The sequence below is a fragment of the Ruditapes philippinarum genome, unplaced genomic scaffold, assembly GCF_026571515.1.
Source record: "Ruditapes philippinarum isolate M1 unplaced genomic scaffold, ASM2657151v2 ctg9704_1_1_1_1, whole genome shotgun sequence".
Classification (NCBI taxonomy): Eukaryota; Metazoa; Mollusca; class Bivalvia; order Venerida; family Veneridae; genus Ruditapes; species Ruditapes philippinarum.
The window spans coordinates 21,581-36,181 of NW_026866896.1; the positions used below are offsets into that span (position 1 = coordinate 21,581).

Genomic DNA, 14,601 nt, shown 5'->3' on the forward strand with positions numbered 1-14,601 from the left:
TTGGTGGGGGTAGTAGTAGGTTTAGTAGTGGTAGTAGTAGTAGTGGTAGGTGTGGTAGTAGAAGTCTAGTGTGTTAGTAGTAGTGGTAGTAGTGGTAGTGGCAGATAGTAGATGGTAAAAAGTAGTGGTAGTAGTAGTGTAGTAGTAGTGTAGTAGTACTAGTGTGTAAGTAGTATATGTAGTGTAGTGTGGTAGTGTAGTAGTTAGTAGTGGTTTGTAAGTTAGTGTGGTAGAGTAAGGTAGTTGGTATAGTAGTAGTAGTGGTAGGTGTGGTAGTAGTAGTTGGTAGTAAGTAGTGGTAGTAGTAGTAGTAGTTAATAGTGGTAGTGGTATAGTAGTCGGTAGTGTAGTGGTAGTAGTGTAGTAGTAGTGGTAGTAATCGTAGTGGTAGTGGTAGTAGTGGTAGTAGTAGTGGTAGTAGTCGAATGGTTGTAGTGGTGTGTTGGTAGTAGTAGGGTAGTAGTAGTAGTATAGTAGTAGTTAGTTAGTAGTAGTGGTAGATGGTGGTTGTAGTGGTAATAGTGGTAGTAGTTAGTAGTGGTAGTAGTAAAAAAAAAATAGGTTGGTAGTAGTCGTAGTAGTAGTAGTGGTAGTAGTGGTGTATAGTGGTTATTGGTAGTAGTAGTGGTAGTAGTAGTGGTAGTGGTAGTAAGTGGTAGTAGTGGAGTAGTAGTGGTAGTAGTAGTAGTAGTGGTAGTAGTAGTAGTTAGTAGTAGTAGGTAATCAGTAGTAGTGTAGTGGGTTAGTAGTGGTAGTTTGGTAGTAGTAGAAAACTTGTAGTAGTAGATCCCAGTATAGTGTAGTAGTCAGTAAGTAGTAGTGTGTGGTAGAAGTGGTAGTGTGATGGTAGTGGTGGTAGTAGTGGTAGTAGTAGTAGTAGTATGGTATCAGTAGTAGTAGTAGTAAGTAGTAGTGTAGTAGTGGTAGTAGTTGGGGTAGTATAGTGGTAGTAGGTGGTAGTAGTCGTAGTAGTAGTAGTAGTAGTAGTGTAGAAGTGGTAGTAGTGATGGTAGTGCGGTGGTAGTAGTGGTAGTAGGTGGTATTTTGGGGGTAGTGTTTGGTAGTGGGGGTAAGGGTTGTTGTTTTGGGTTAGAGGGGTTAAGTGGATAGTAGGGGTGGGGGTAGAGGTAGGGTAGGGGGGTGTGGGGTGTGTAGTAGTAGGGGTGGGGGTGGTGGTGGGGGGAAACCCCGGTAGCAAAAGCAGAACAAGAGCTGTCGGTTGGACAGCAACGTTCTTTTTTAGTGGCTTGATATAAAAAAAGCATGATTAAAAGGTAAAATTGCTCATAAAGAAAAAGGAAAAAAATTTTCTTTAAACCCTTTTACATTATGGGCATGAAGAGAGCCCCTATTATGCTCTAAAAAAGAGTAAAAAATTTCAACATTTTTCCCCCCTTATGTCAATGAACTTTGAAATATTTGGTATTAAAAAAACTTAAACGTAAATTTAAGTCAAAAAGGGGGCTAATTTGTAAAAATGCTTGATAATTCCCTCCTCTTGTTAACAGGTTGGGGGGTATGATGGTCAACAACTAATGCAGTTTTGGGCCATATGTCAAGCTTTTTTAAAAATATTTGAGGTATTAAAAAAATTTTTAAACTAAATTCTAAGTCGAAAAAGGGGCATAATTCTTTTAAAAAGTTTTGTTTTGGGATTAACCTTCTCCTGTCTACAGGTTGGGTATGATTTTGAACAAGTGTGCAATTCAAAGTCATATGTAAAGGACTTTAAATATTTTTGAGGTTTTTAAAAAAATTTTTTAAAAAGGGTTACGCCGACGCAGAGCCACGCTCGGGTGATAAAATAGCCTATTTTCTTATCGAATAGTGGAGCTAAAAAGGGTAAGGCAGAAGTAAGTAGCAGTTGAAATTGTAGTAGTAAGAATTATAGTAATAGTTATGGAAGTATAGATGTTACCTTTTTTCATTTTTTTTTAGCTTTCTGCGCATGGTGTCTGTAGCAAAAATACTTTATCAAAAAGTAGATTTGTAATAGTTTGAAGTATTTTGAAGTTTTTGTATCCTTTTTTAAGTGTTGAAGAATGTCGACCTTTTTTCCAAATTTCTCGCCTGGAAAAAATTGAAAAACATTTTTATTTACTTTTTAAAACCCTATAGGTTGAGTTAAAATTATTTTATTTACTGTGAAAAAAAAATGTTAGTTATCATGTGTAAATAATACTTACTTGGTTGATAAATAATGAATTAAAACACGATAAGAGCTTTTTTTTAGTTTTAAATGTCATAGCTAGGGTTGTGGTCTGCTAGGGGGGGCTGCTGGGGGAGTGTTTGATAGGGAGTGGTTGCTAGGGGTTGGTCTGCTTGTTGCATTAACCACTGCCGTCTGCAAAGGGCCCCGTTTCATTTTTCCCGGGAGTATTAAAAATGCTGTGGTTACGTACCTACCCCTCTTTAATAAAATTATGATATCAAAATAGATATGAAAATTGTTTCAAAAATGGACACTTCGTGAAAAAAATTTACTGAGGAATGTACGAGTGCTTGCTTTACGGAACTATTTAAAAAAAGACAAAATGCAATGGGCCAACAATTTTACCTAAAAACAATTGATTATCGTCAAAAAGCTGATTTGGGTTTAATCCCTTGACAGATAAGAAGTTGATGACTACTGAAAGATCATTTCTCTATATTCAGCACATAAAATTTGGGATTAAAAAATCACTATCAGCCTGTATATTTTTTTATCACGAAACCATCTCAAAAGTATTTCACACCTTGTGGTAATACCTCTGTTAAAAATTAAGTTTGAAATTTCTAAGAAGATTAAAAAAACTTAAAAATAATACTTGCGAGTAGCAATAAATTCTTTATCTCTCCTACAAAAACTTTCCTACCGACATTTTCCCTAATGTAACAATGTGCTTTATTTTCAAGAAAGCATAAAACAGTCTTTAGAAGTTGTATTCATATATATCTACAATACTGTTGTATCTTTACTTTAGATCACTGAAATTCTACAATTTTTTTTTTTTTTTTTTTTTTTTTTGGTAACTAAGGACCAAAGACAAGTCTACATAAATAGTATCTTAATATTGTTTTACCTCCTCAAACACTATTCGTCTTATTGTTGAGGTTTTCATGTATTTTCGTCTGGAAGTCTTTGTAATTGAGAATAACGCTGATTTTACCATTGAAGTTGTTTCTGCTGTAGATGTTTTATCTTTTATCCCATCTGGAGGCATGAAGCATTTCGCCACTTCCCAGAAACTCTACTACAAGCCACTGGGGTAAGCATCAGTGTTTTTGTAAGATGACCAGCCGTACCTATGCGCGTTTCTGTATCTCAGTTGTGAAAAAATTATGACATATCTTGTTAGGGCAGCCGGCAGGATCATTATACCTTGTTTGCTGCATTTTGTGATAACTGCTTTTTCCCCGTCCCAACATTACATTTCATTTTTGCATTTTAAAAAACATTTTTGTACAGCAATTCGAAAACAAAATCCCAAAATGTCCATTTTGGTCATATTATCTAAGCATTTCAATTGGAATCGTTTTTTTTCATTGAAAAAAAGGTTCAATATTTTTAGTAAAAAACCTGTAACTGAGATTTAAACCCGTTTTGTATTTCTTTTCTAAAAATTTAGGGCTATAAGAGCCATTATTGAACTTTGTGCTTCCAACTTTAAAGAATTATATTTTCATGGGATGTCTTTTTAAATAAGCTCCGAGGGAGCCTGAAAAAAACTATGTAAAATGCCATAGTGTATTATTACAAAAATTTAAGGGATCTTTCACATCATTTAAAAAATTGGGTGCAATACAAATTTAAAATTTAGGTATTTGATTACTCTTCCTGCGCATCGGTCGAAATGTTCCAATAAATCGCTCACTTTCTGAAGTAACGTGAGTTATTCAGTGAGCTGCCGGAGGGAAGCTTATTTGTATAATGTACATCATGTATTATAATATAGTAAATAATGCAAATTGTTTTCATACTCTTTACGATCGACATGCTTGTTAAAAAGAAATAAAAAAGCAGCAATTCAATGCCCAAAATATAGGCAAGATATATCTAACTTTTTTAATTTATATTTATAATAAAGAAGGATATATCGAAAATGCACAATACTTGATATATTAACGTGAATCTTATTTCCTGTTTCCTGTGCTTCAAACACATTATTTAGTGTATAATTAACATTTTAAGCGCTACTTTATAACTGTCTTCAAATAGTTTTCTAATTCCAACATTTTAAGCTTTATTTATACTTGTCTTAAAAACACAATTAATTTACTAGTATAAGTAATAGAAAGAGCACCGAAACACGAGGCTATCTGATTTGTACGAGGGGCGTAGCCCCCGAGAATAAATCAGATTGGCGAGTGTTTTGGTGTTCTTCTCTTTGTATCATAGTCAAACATAACAGCACGTTCCCTGTTGTAAAATATGAAACCACAGAAAACATAACAATGAACGAGCATCTTGAATATGATATTTCTGCCCCTTTCCTTTCTTCTGCCGTCACACAATAAGTAAAACCCCAGCAAAAATGAACCAATCAACGGCATTATCTGGAGTGCGGGTAACTGATACCTGCACACCAGTTACCGCACTGTGCATGATTATGTATACGATTTAACTCTGACACTTTTTCAACAGATAGGTCCCAAACTATGATACAATTACATTTAAAGCGCTTATTATAACTGTTTAACGAGTACTGTGCTATCTCACCTTGAATTAATCTGATTTGATCAAGTATTCTTATCAGATATGTTTTTACTAGTATAGCTTATAGGCTACAGCTCGTATTCGCTATTCCTTTCATCAATATTTGACAATTTGGGTGCCGATAATTCTTTATATAAAATTGTTCTATTTTTAGCCTAATTTTTTTAACACTTATTATGATAATGCGTTTAGCGTAATAGCGAAGTGATGATCGAGTAAAACAGCCTCTGGTTCGAATTCGGTAAAGGCATATTTTTTTTTTAGTTTTTGTTTAGTTGTTGTTTTTTTGTTTTCGTTTTTTGTAACGAACTGAATTTTTGATCACCTAGAATTATATTCAGACAATGATATTTTAGAACATGTAGTTATACACACATTCGCAATTCAACAGGTTACGTATAAGACAAGACAGCACAGTCGTGGTTAGGGTGAAAAATTGAACAATTGGCAAGAAAAATAAATCATATGTATATAAATTAATGAGTGATATCAACTTTAATATAGGAGTGTTCCGAAAATAGAAATTAAAGTGTTTAAACCCGGAGAATATAAATCGATTGATGCTATTTTCAATCTGTTCCAATGACAGTTTAACAAATAAGGTACATAAAATTTTGATTTAAACCCGTCAATAAGTTTAACTTTAAAAATGTTCACAAAACAAAAGCTGCCGGTAGGAAGCTAACTCGTTCTTGCTCGACTAGTTTTCTTAGTGCTTATAGTAAAAAAGAAAATGCTTTGATAACAGATACTCCTCCTCCTGTTTAAATCTGTCAATGAAACTTTGAAATAAATATTTGAGTATTCTACAAAAACTTAAACAATAAAATTCTAAGTCGAAAAAAGGGGCATAGTATTCTGGTTAAAAAAATGCTTTGATACAGTTACCTCCTTCTGATTTTACAAGGTTGGGGTAATGATGGTGAAACAAGTGTGCAAAGTTTCAAAGCCATATGTCAATGGACTTTGAAAATATTTGAACTATTACAAAAACTTTAACGTAAATTCTAAGTCGAAAAAGGGGCATAATTCTGTCAAAATGCTTGATACAGTTAACTCCTCCTGTTAACAGGTTGGGGTAAAGATGGTGAACAAGTGTGCAAAGTTTAAAAGCCATATGTCAATGGACTTTGAAAATATTTTGAACTATTACAAAAACTTTAACGTAAATTCTAAGTATAAAAACGGGCATAATTTCTGTCAAAATGCTTGATACAGTTACCTCCTCCTGTTTACAGAGGTTTGGGGTAAATGATGGTGAACAAGTGTGCAAAGTTTTCAAAGCCATATATCAATGGACTTTGAAAAAAATTTGAACTATTACGAAAACTTTATCATAAGTGGTTACGGCCGAGCAGACGCCGAACCCCCGAGCTGGGGTGCAAACCAATAGCTTACTTTTTTATGGGAATAGTCGAGGCAAAAAATTTTAAAAAAAGAAGGAAAATGAAAAAGCAATTATCATAGTATTAAAAGAAATCCATAATCCCCCTCCCGGTTTTCATATATTTTTTTCCCAAAATTGTTTCTGTCAAACCTTTTCAACGAAAAAATCTATTTTTTCACCCAAAATTCATTGAAAATTCTATCAACCCTTTTTTAAAAGGTAAATCAATAATTTTTTGAAGGCTGGGTTTCGGGGGTCGTTTTAAAATTTTTGGGTTTTAAATTAAAACGTAAAAAAAGAAATTTTAAAGATGCCTTCATTAAAATAAAATACAAACTTGACCTTAAAACGATATCTTTTTCTTTTTTTTAAATAAAAAAAGTCTAATTGGTCTTTTAAAATGACGTTATTGACAAATTAATTTTTATACTTGAAAAATGATTTTTTAAGTTAAAGTTTTCGTGATAGTTTCCCTTTAAAAAAAAATAAAAAACCAAAAAAAAGGGGTCTTTTCATTATTGGGTCTTTTTTTAAGCGGGGGGGGGTTTTTTTCCCCCGTTTATTTTAAGAAATTTTTTTTAAGGGTATAAAAACAAATTAGACTACAACTTTTGCCAGTTTTTAAATGGAAATTTAATTTAATTTATTAAAAGCATAAAAGGGGCCCTTATTTTCTATTTTTGGGGTGAAGAAAGTAAACAATTACATATAAAACACTTATATCTAAAGCTCTGTTTATATAGACTTTTCCCTTTCTGACCCTTGGTTACATACAACCTTTTCCAGTTACAGCTCTGTTGTACATATTAATTTACTAAAAATAGGCGCGACGTGTTAATTACTCTCTTTTGAACGATAGTACAATAAAATAAAAAATAAAATGAATAAATAGATAAAACAAGAGGGTCCAGAAGGCACTGGATCGCTCACCTGAGAAATAGGTCAAAAGATAAAACTAGAGTCCCGTTTCACCCCAGACGCACAATTTGAAAACAAGGGACAGCTTAATCTGAACAATTTTGTGTTCTGTCACCAAAGAAATTTTTGTGTAAATTTATTTCAAAATTAAACCAGTGGTTTAGATGTAGTTGTTTTCAAATTTTAGTTGTGGCCGCCATTTTATTTTTACAGTTCAGCCTGTCACTAAGTGAAAGGTGAGCAGGAAAACAAACATTGACCTATTTGGGATTGAACTGTCTACTTCAATTCCCTTGGGCCGGGTTAATTTGTAAACCTAGAAAACATGGTAGACATACACTAGAACATGTTTTCGTGCTAAATATCTAAGCTCTACCTCTTTTGGATTTTTTTGTTTACAAGAAAACCTTTTTAATTTTCATTATATACATATAAGGAAAATCAATGACCCCCGGGGCGGGCCAATTTTGATCCTAGGCTTTTATTTGAACAAAATTGGTATGCATCCACTAGAAGATGTTTCATGCCAAATATCTAAGTTTTTTTACGAGAAAATCTTTTAAGTTTTTTGTAAAAAATATTTTGGTTGCCATGGAATTTAATTCTTTGAACAAGTTTGGTAGAGCTTCATGCAAGGAACATCCTTGAGAGTTTCAACAAATTTGGCAAAGTGGTTTAGGTGGAGAAGTTGTTTAAAGAAATTGTTGACGCACGGACGACGCACGGACGATGGGTGTCCTCAGGTGAGCTAAAAACACGTGCGTGCGCACGCCCGCACAAACACGTACTCACACATAGATGCGTGTGTGTGCGTGTGTATGTATGCGCGTACGTACGTTCGGGCATGTATGTGCGCGTGTCTTTTTTATTTCTTTACTTTTTTATTCATTTATTTATTTTATTTATTTATTTATTGTGTGGGCGTGGGATAAACAAATTTCTCTTCCGGGAAATTTACGGTTACCTTTTGTTTCGATAACCCCCTAAGTATCTTTATGTTTATACGGACAGACAGTCTACGACGGAGAAATGATCTATATATGTCGCCATTATCCCGTGAAGGCAACACATAAAAAGAAATATGCCAAAATACATGTGTGAATTAAATATTTTGGTATTTTTTCTTAAAAGCGTTATATGCCTTAGAGATGCAATATCTGTTTTCATTTTTTACAAAGGGTAAACATTCGTTTTGGAGCATGTTAGATGATCATTACCTGAAAAAGTAACTTTTAATGTCGAATTATGCGTAATGCATGTAGCAAAATGTACAAAGTAATTTTTTGACTTCCATAAAACTACTTCATTATATATTACTACAACTTTATTGATTGACAAAACGCAACAGAAGCACACTATGGTTTGTAGATACCAAAACTTTAAAAATAAACTTTGAGAAATAAAATTAAAAGCATGTTTGGCCATAACGTACCTTAAAGAGCGAATAACACATGCACAAAATCATTGCTAAAACATTACTTTAAAACTGCAGCAAAACATTACGTTCCGAAATATTTTATTTATATTATATTATATTTTATTTGGTTTAAGAACAACACATTTTTGTTAAATAATAAAAACATTTAACGTAACAACTCTTTCGGCAATCGACGAGAAGATTATGGAATATTTAACTGTTTTTTTTTTAATGTTGTATAAAACAATTTTCATTGGATATATCTATGGTGGCTGATTTGTGCCATTCGTGTTTTCGCCCCACGAAGACACGCATTGCACAAGTCATCCACCATATATATATCTATATCAGTCAAATAGATCAAGGTATTCAAATAGTTGAAAAGAATCAAGTGCGTGAATGAAGCATGTAAAATATGATATAGGAAACCGAGCCTTTTTATTATTTAGCAAGTTATTTATTCACCGTAAGCACAAATATGTCTTGTCACGACATGTCTTTATTTTCAATGAAGACGATTTCAAAAAGTACACAATAACAACGATTATTTCATTCACTTTACAACGAGCTTTTTCTTAATGGAAAAAAGTAAATATCATCCAATACTTTGCAAACAGATTTTTTTAAAATAAATCATCACTATACACCTGTATGCATTTAAAATGAAATATTCTCATTCCAACTAATACTGCTGTAAAGTTGAAGGTACAGTAAAATATGCGTTTATCATTAATTACATGCTTTTAAATTTGAGATTATACAGAAACAGCGAGTTTTACGTTATATGACTGTTAATGAATAAACGAACATTTTAATAACTCTCTTTTGTACGATAGGTATTCAGTATTTAAACGAAATAAACACAATGGTTTTACAGATGAGCATGATGTATCATTGAAAATTGTTTTATTTCTTTATGTGAACTATACAAAGGAGTAAGTAGGAAAAGTAAAAGTTGTAGGGGATGGGGACTTGAGGTCGGGGAAGAGGGGTGCAAAGTTAAAATAAGCAAAACCTAGTGGGTACAGTGAAGATACTTACCGTAGACGAGACAACAACAACAAGAAGGGGCACAAAATGTCACCTTAATAGTGTGAAAAAACTAAAATAGAGAAAAACAGAATCCCTGAAGGATTCCCAACACGTTGAAATTAAAAATGTTGCAGGCCCGTTTTGATTGAGTCTGTTCATAGCCGGTAATAGAAAGTGCAAGTTACCGTCCACGCCCCCTCGCACCGGCTTATGCAGAATTCAACATTTAAACTTGAAAATGGTGAATTTTGACATCAGCAGATATATGCAAACAGAGTATTTAGCCATTTTGAACGATCTCTAGGGATTCTATTTTTCTCTATTTTGACATTGCTAACATGGAAACAGCCGTAAGTGTAAGTGGACTGTTAAGTCAGTATTTTGTAAACACAATTTAGATCTACTTGACACGATAGCGATTGAAATATACAACGAACGAATTTTCAAAAATCATTTCATAAACTTTTATCATTCAAATAGTTTAGCTTATTACTTACTTCTCTGGTCCGTTTATAAAATAAGTCCATAACCAATTTTATATCCAACACATTTTGTAAGTCATAATGTTGTCATATATCCATGGACAACTTTGCACTAGAACATCTTTAAAATTACATGATAGTTTTAGGTAAATCCTATACAATATTTTTCAAACTGTTGTTTTTACACAAATGAGTTTTGTTTAACTTTAAATGTTAAACAATATTATTAAAAATATTAGGGTTAAACGTATTATATACAACTTTAACACAAGCTTATATTTAATCTTTAAATGTTTACATTAATGACGTAGTATGTATTCCAATGTTTTATTTGGTTGGCCAGTTTTAACGTTTTGGCGGTGTTTTATTCGGCTATTCCGAGTTTTGGTGTGTATGAATAGAGGGATTTCACGAAAGGGAGATTTCTACCCTTAAATTGTAAACAAGGTGTGAGATAAAGTTAGATAGAAATGGACATTATGTGATTAGATTTAAAGTATAAATCATAAAAATAATGGCAAACTGTAAAGGAAAAAACTGTAAATCAGCAGAATATCGAGATGGGCTTTCAGCTGACGTAAAACAACGACATGAAGCCAAATTATCAATTGTTGGTGGACTTGATCCGTACGAGGGGAAGTTGGCTTGGTCAGATAATGTGAACATATTACCGGCAATTACTTATCCTGATATTGTGAATTACTTACTTTTCACTCCAAGTGCTTATAGTGCCGATGATCTCAAAGCTTATAAGTCTCTTGATGCTAATAATCAATTTGTATCTGGATGGGTCAGAGAAAAGTCTGGGATAGTTCATGGGCAGTATGTGGTTGTTACAGCAAAAGTATGTATTTAATTTAGACATAGCATACTTATATATTTTTTATACATATGAAATTCAATAAAAAGGAAAATAAGCAGAGCTGTGCATAGCCAATAATATATTCTTGTATTCATAATCTGTAGCTGGTAATGGTATATATATATATATGACACTTTATAATGAAAAGCATACTGAAATGATGTTGTGGACATCATAGTTTTGTCGCATAATCCCGTCATGCACCTTGACATGACGCATTTGACACATGAGGCTTATTAACATATAAATGACGCATTTTATCATGCGTATTCAAATGTAGCATGTATAATTTGAGATAAATATTTAAATAAAAACAAGAACAAAAAGAATGATTAAATTTCTAAACAAAGAAAAAGGGGGATTTCTTCTTCCATTTTATTCTACCTCATGTCTTTAAGGAAAAAAGGAAGTTTACATTTTTATGTCTTTGAATTTCAGGTTCTTCACTCCCAAAGAATGAGGGAAAAGCCATTGAGACCCTGGGTCATTGTTGAGAAAGATGGGAAGATAGTTGCTGCACACTGTAACTGTATGGCGGGTCTTGGAGAGGCTTGCACCCATGTTGCTGCTCTCCTTTTTTCCATAGAGGCCACTGTAAAAAAAAGAGACTCTAAAACAGTAACTCAGGAAAAGGCATACTGGCTGTTACCATCTGACAGTAAAACAATTTCTTACAAGGAAGTTAATGAGATCAACTTTGTATCTGCAAGAACTGCCAAAAAAAGCTAGATAAACAGTTAGACTCAGTGTCATCACCAGCTATTAGTGAGACACCCTCAGTTAGAAAAACCAAAAGTGTCCCAGAAGCTTCATTTTCTGATTTTATGGCATTTGCCGAGAAATTAAGCAAACTTGATTCAAAACCTGCCATACTGTCGCTTATTGAACCTTACTCCGACAAATATGTGCCAAAATTTGATGTTACTGACTTTCCTAGTGTACTAACAGATTTGAAAAATGACAAACTTATTGGTGCTAGTTTGAAGGAAATTTTAGAAGAATGCTCTTCAATTCAAGTACATTGTAGCAAGCAACAAGCAGAAAACGTAGAACTCCATACAAAAAGCCAATCAAAATAAAAAATGTGGTTCAAGTTTAGAGCAGGTAGAATCACTGCATCTAAAGCAAAAGCTATATGTACAATGGACAAAGAAAACCCATCGCAAAGCTTAATTAAATCAATTTGCTACCCTGAAACAAACATTTTCCAGTCTGCCGCCACAAAATGGGGTCTTGATCAGGAGAAAAGAGCAAGGGACGTGTTTGTAGCTGAAATTGGTCCCATGCATGACAACAATCGAATTGAGGACAGCGGATTTATTATTAGTACAGCTTATCCTGCTGTGGGAGCATCGCCTGATGGGATATTTGTATGCGACTGCTGTGGGTCAGCAGTTGTAGAGATAAAGTGACCCTATAATATTCGAAAGGAGGAAATTAACGCTGACAACTGTAAATACTTGACTGAAGCTGATGGAAATCAACTTAAACTTAAAAAAGACCAACAGTATTTCTACCAAATTCAGACTCAGCTTGGTGTTACTAACATGGAAATGGCTTATTTTGTGGTATGGACAGAAAAGAGTTGTCATATTGAGACAATAATGTTTGAAGAAAGCATCTGGAATGAAATTATTAGTGAATCGAATAAAACCTTCAGAGTTGCTATTCTTCCCGAACTTGTAGGGAAATATTTTACTACAGTGCCCGCATCAGTTCTTAAAGTTAAGGCTGTAGAAAACATCAATATACAGTCAGTACCAAGTACATGTAATAGTGATATCCATGACTCATCTGAAAAACTTTATTGTTTATGTAGTCAAGTGGAGCATGGAGATATGATCGCATGTGACAATTCAGAGTGTACGATAGAATGGTTTCATTACAGGTGTGTAAATATTGAGAAGCCGCCAAAAGGGAAATGGTATTGCCCTAATTGCCGGAAATTGCCTGAATTTAAAAGGAGGAGAATTGCCAAGTAAATATAGAAAAATTGAAAGGACAAGTGAACAAATAACTTGAATAAGAATGAGTTCATGGGACATATAACAGTTCTAATATAGCAATCAGCTGTTCTAAACAAGTCTTAGAAAAAGTATCGATAATTGTAATGTTAATTGATTTAGAATTTTTAGGACATGTTAATATTGAAAGACAATTGTTATGCGATTTTTTTACATTGCAATTTAATCATATTGATTCATGTATGCAACTTTTAACTAAATGTTAAATGATTAAATCATAATAATTACACTTCTGCTTTGTCAATCAGTTAACTTAATGCATAATCAAGACCATAACCTTTTCATTGAGTAAACTTTTCTATTTTCAACCATTCCTGTTCATTGGATGAGGCAACGAAGGACGTGGGCCTGAGTTGTTTAAGCGACAAAACAGGTATCAGGTAGCCGATTAACTCCAACATAAATTAAGGGGGATCACTTCCGCTTTTTTTGCAAGTGGATTTTCTTCCGTTGCCGATTGTCCTACGAAGCTGTTCTATTTCGCACCCTACTGTCGCTAAGGCTTGAAAATTATATATATAAATTATGGTGGCTGATTTGTGCCATTCGTGTTTTCGCCCCGCGACCCCGCCAAGCGAAAAGTCGAAAATTAACAAGTTAAAATGGCGGGGGCGTGCAGCGAAAACACGCTAATTAGCGAGGACGCGGGGCGAAGTTTAATAAATAAAACTTCGCCCCGCGGGGCCGCGGAGCCAGATTTAAGAAATAAAACAGCGGGTCGCGGGACGAAAACACGATGTCGCAAAGGTACGATGGTGAAAACGCGATCGTACTATCGTGTTTTCACCATCGTACCATCGCGTTGTCACCATCGTACATCGCGTTTTCAACATCGTGTCATCGTGTTTTCACCATTTTATTATCTGCCGTATCAGAATTTGACATCTTTCTGTATGTGTACTAGTCATACTGACCGATAGGCGATGGTACGATGGTGAAATCGCGATGGTACGATGGTGAAAACGCGATATAAAATCGCTTTTTCACCATCGTACTATTGCGCCATTGCGATTTCACCATCGTAACATCGCGTTTTCATCATCGTAACATCGCGTTTGTACCATCGTACTATCGCGCCATTGCGATTTCATCATCGTACCATCGCGTTTTCATCATCGTACCATCTTGTTTTCACCATCGTATTATCTTACCATCGCGTTTTCACCATCGTACTATCGTGCATCGCTGGTACAGACAAAAAAGAAAAATGCAGATTGTCCAAACGGAACACCGTACATAAACGATTTTATTTTAAGTTATTACCTTATAAGGGAGATAAGACAATGAATAGCTGGTATTGAAATGGTATAATACATACACGGTGATCTCCCTGACTTTTTTTCTGTTCTAGTTATTATTTACTTTAAGATGAACACATTTATCATGTACTAACAACCATCATGTGGCTTTCAACGATAAAATTGTACAATACATGATGAATTCGATGTACTCCTATGAAATAAATATGTATGTATTTCTCGTAAATTGTGTCTTATCGCACACAAACAATCATACAGAACAAACAGTTTTTTCAAGACATTTGCAATAAGTACATAATCATTTTACATAGACATAGTTAATACTTATAATTAACAGACATAATTGAAAATGGGAAAAAAACACATATAACAAGCCAGGTTTTTCAGAATATTGTCTTTTTAGCATTTAATATTTCTACAAGTTTAATTACACTAGTCTTAGATTAACATAATTATAACGTTTAATATATAGATATGAGCCGCGTCATGACAAAACCAACGTAATGCGTTTGCGACCAGCATGG

General features: G+C 33.9%; 1 protein-coding gene across 1 annotated transcript; it reads left to right on the forward strand.

Moving 5' to 3' along the window:
* The first annotated feature begins 10,381 nt into the window (after positions 1–10,381).
* On the forward strand, positions 10,382–11,838 carry LOC132734136 (uncharacterized). Its single transcript, XM_060720852.1, has 2 exons — positions 10,382–10,776; positions 11,233–11,838. The coding sequence occupies exons 1-2, from the start codon at positions 10,447–10,449 to the stop codon at positions 11,521–11,523; spliced, it is 621 nt and encodes a 206-aa protein (XP_060576835.1). The 5' UTR covers positions 10,382–10,446; the 3' UTR covers positions 11,524–11,838.
* The last annotated feature ends 2,763 nt before the right edge of the window (positions 11,839–14,601 follow it).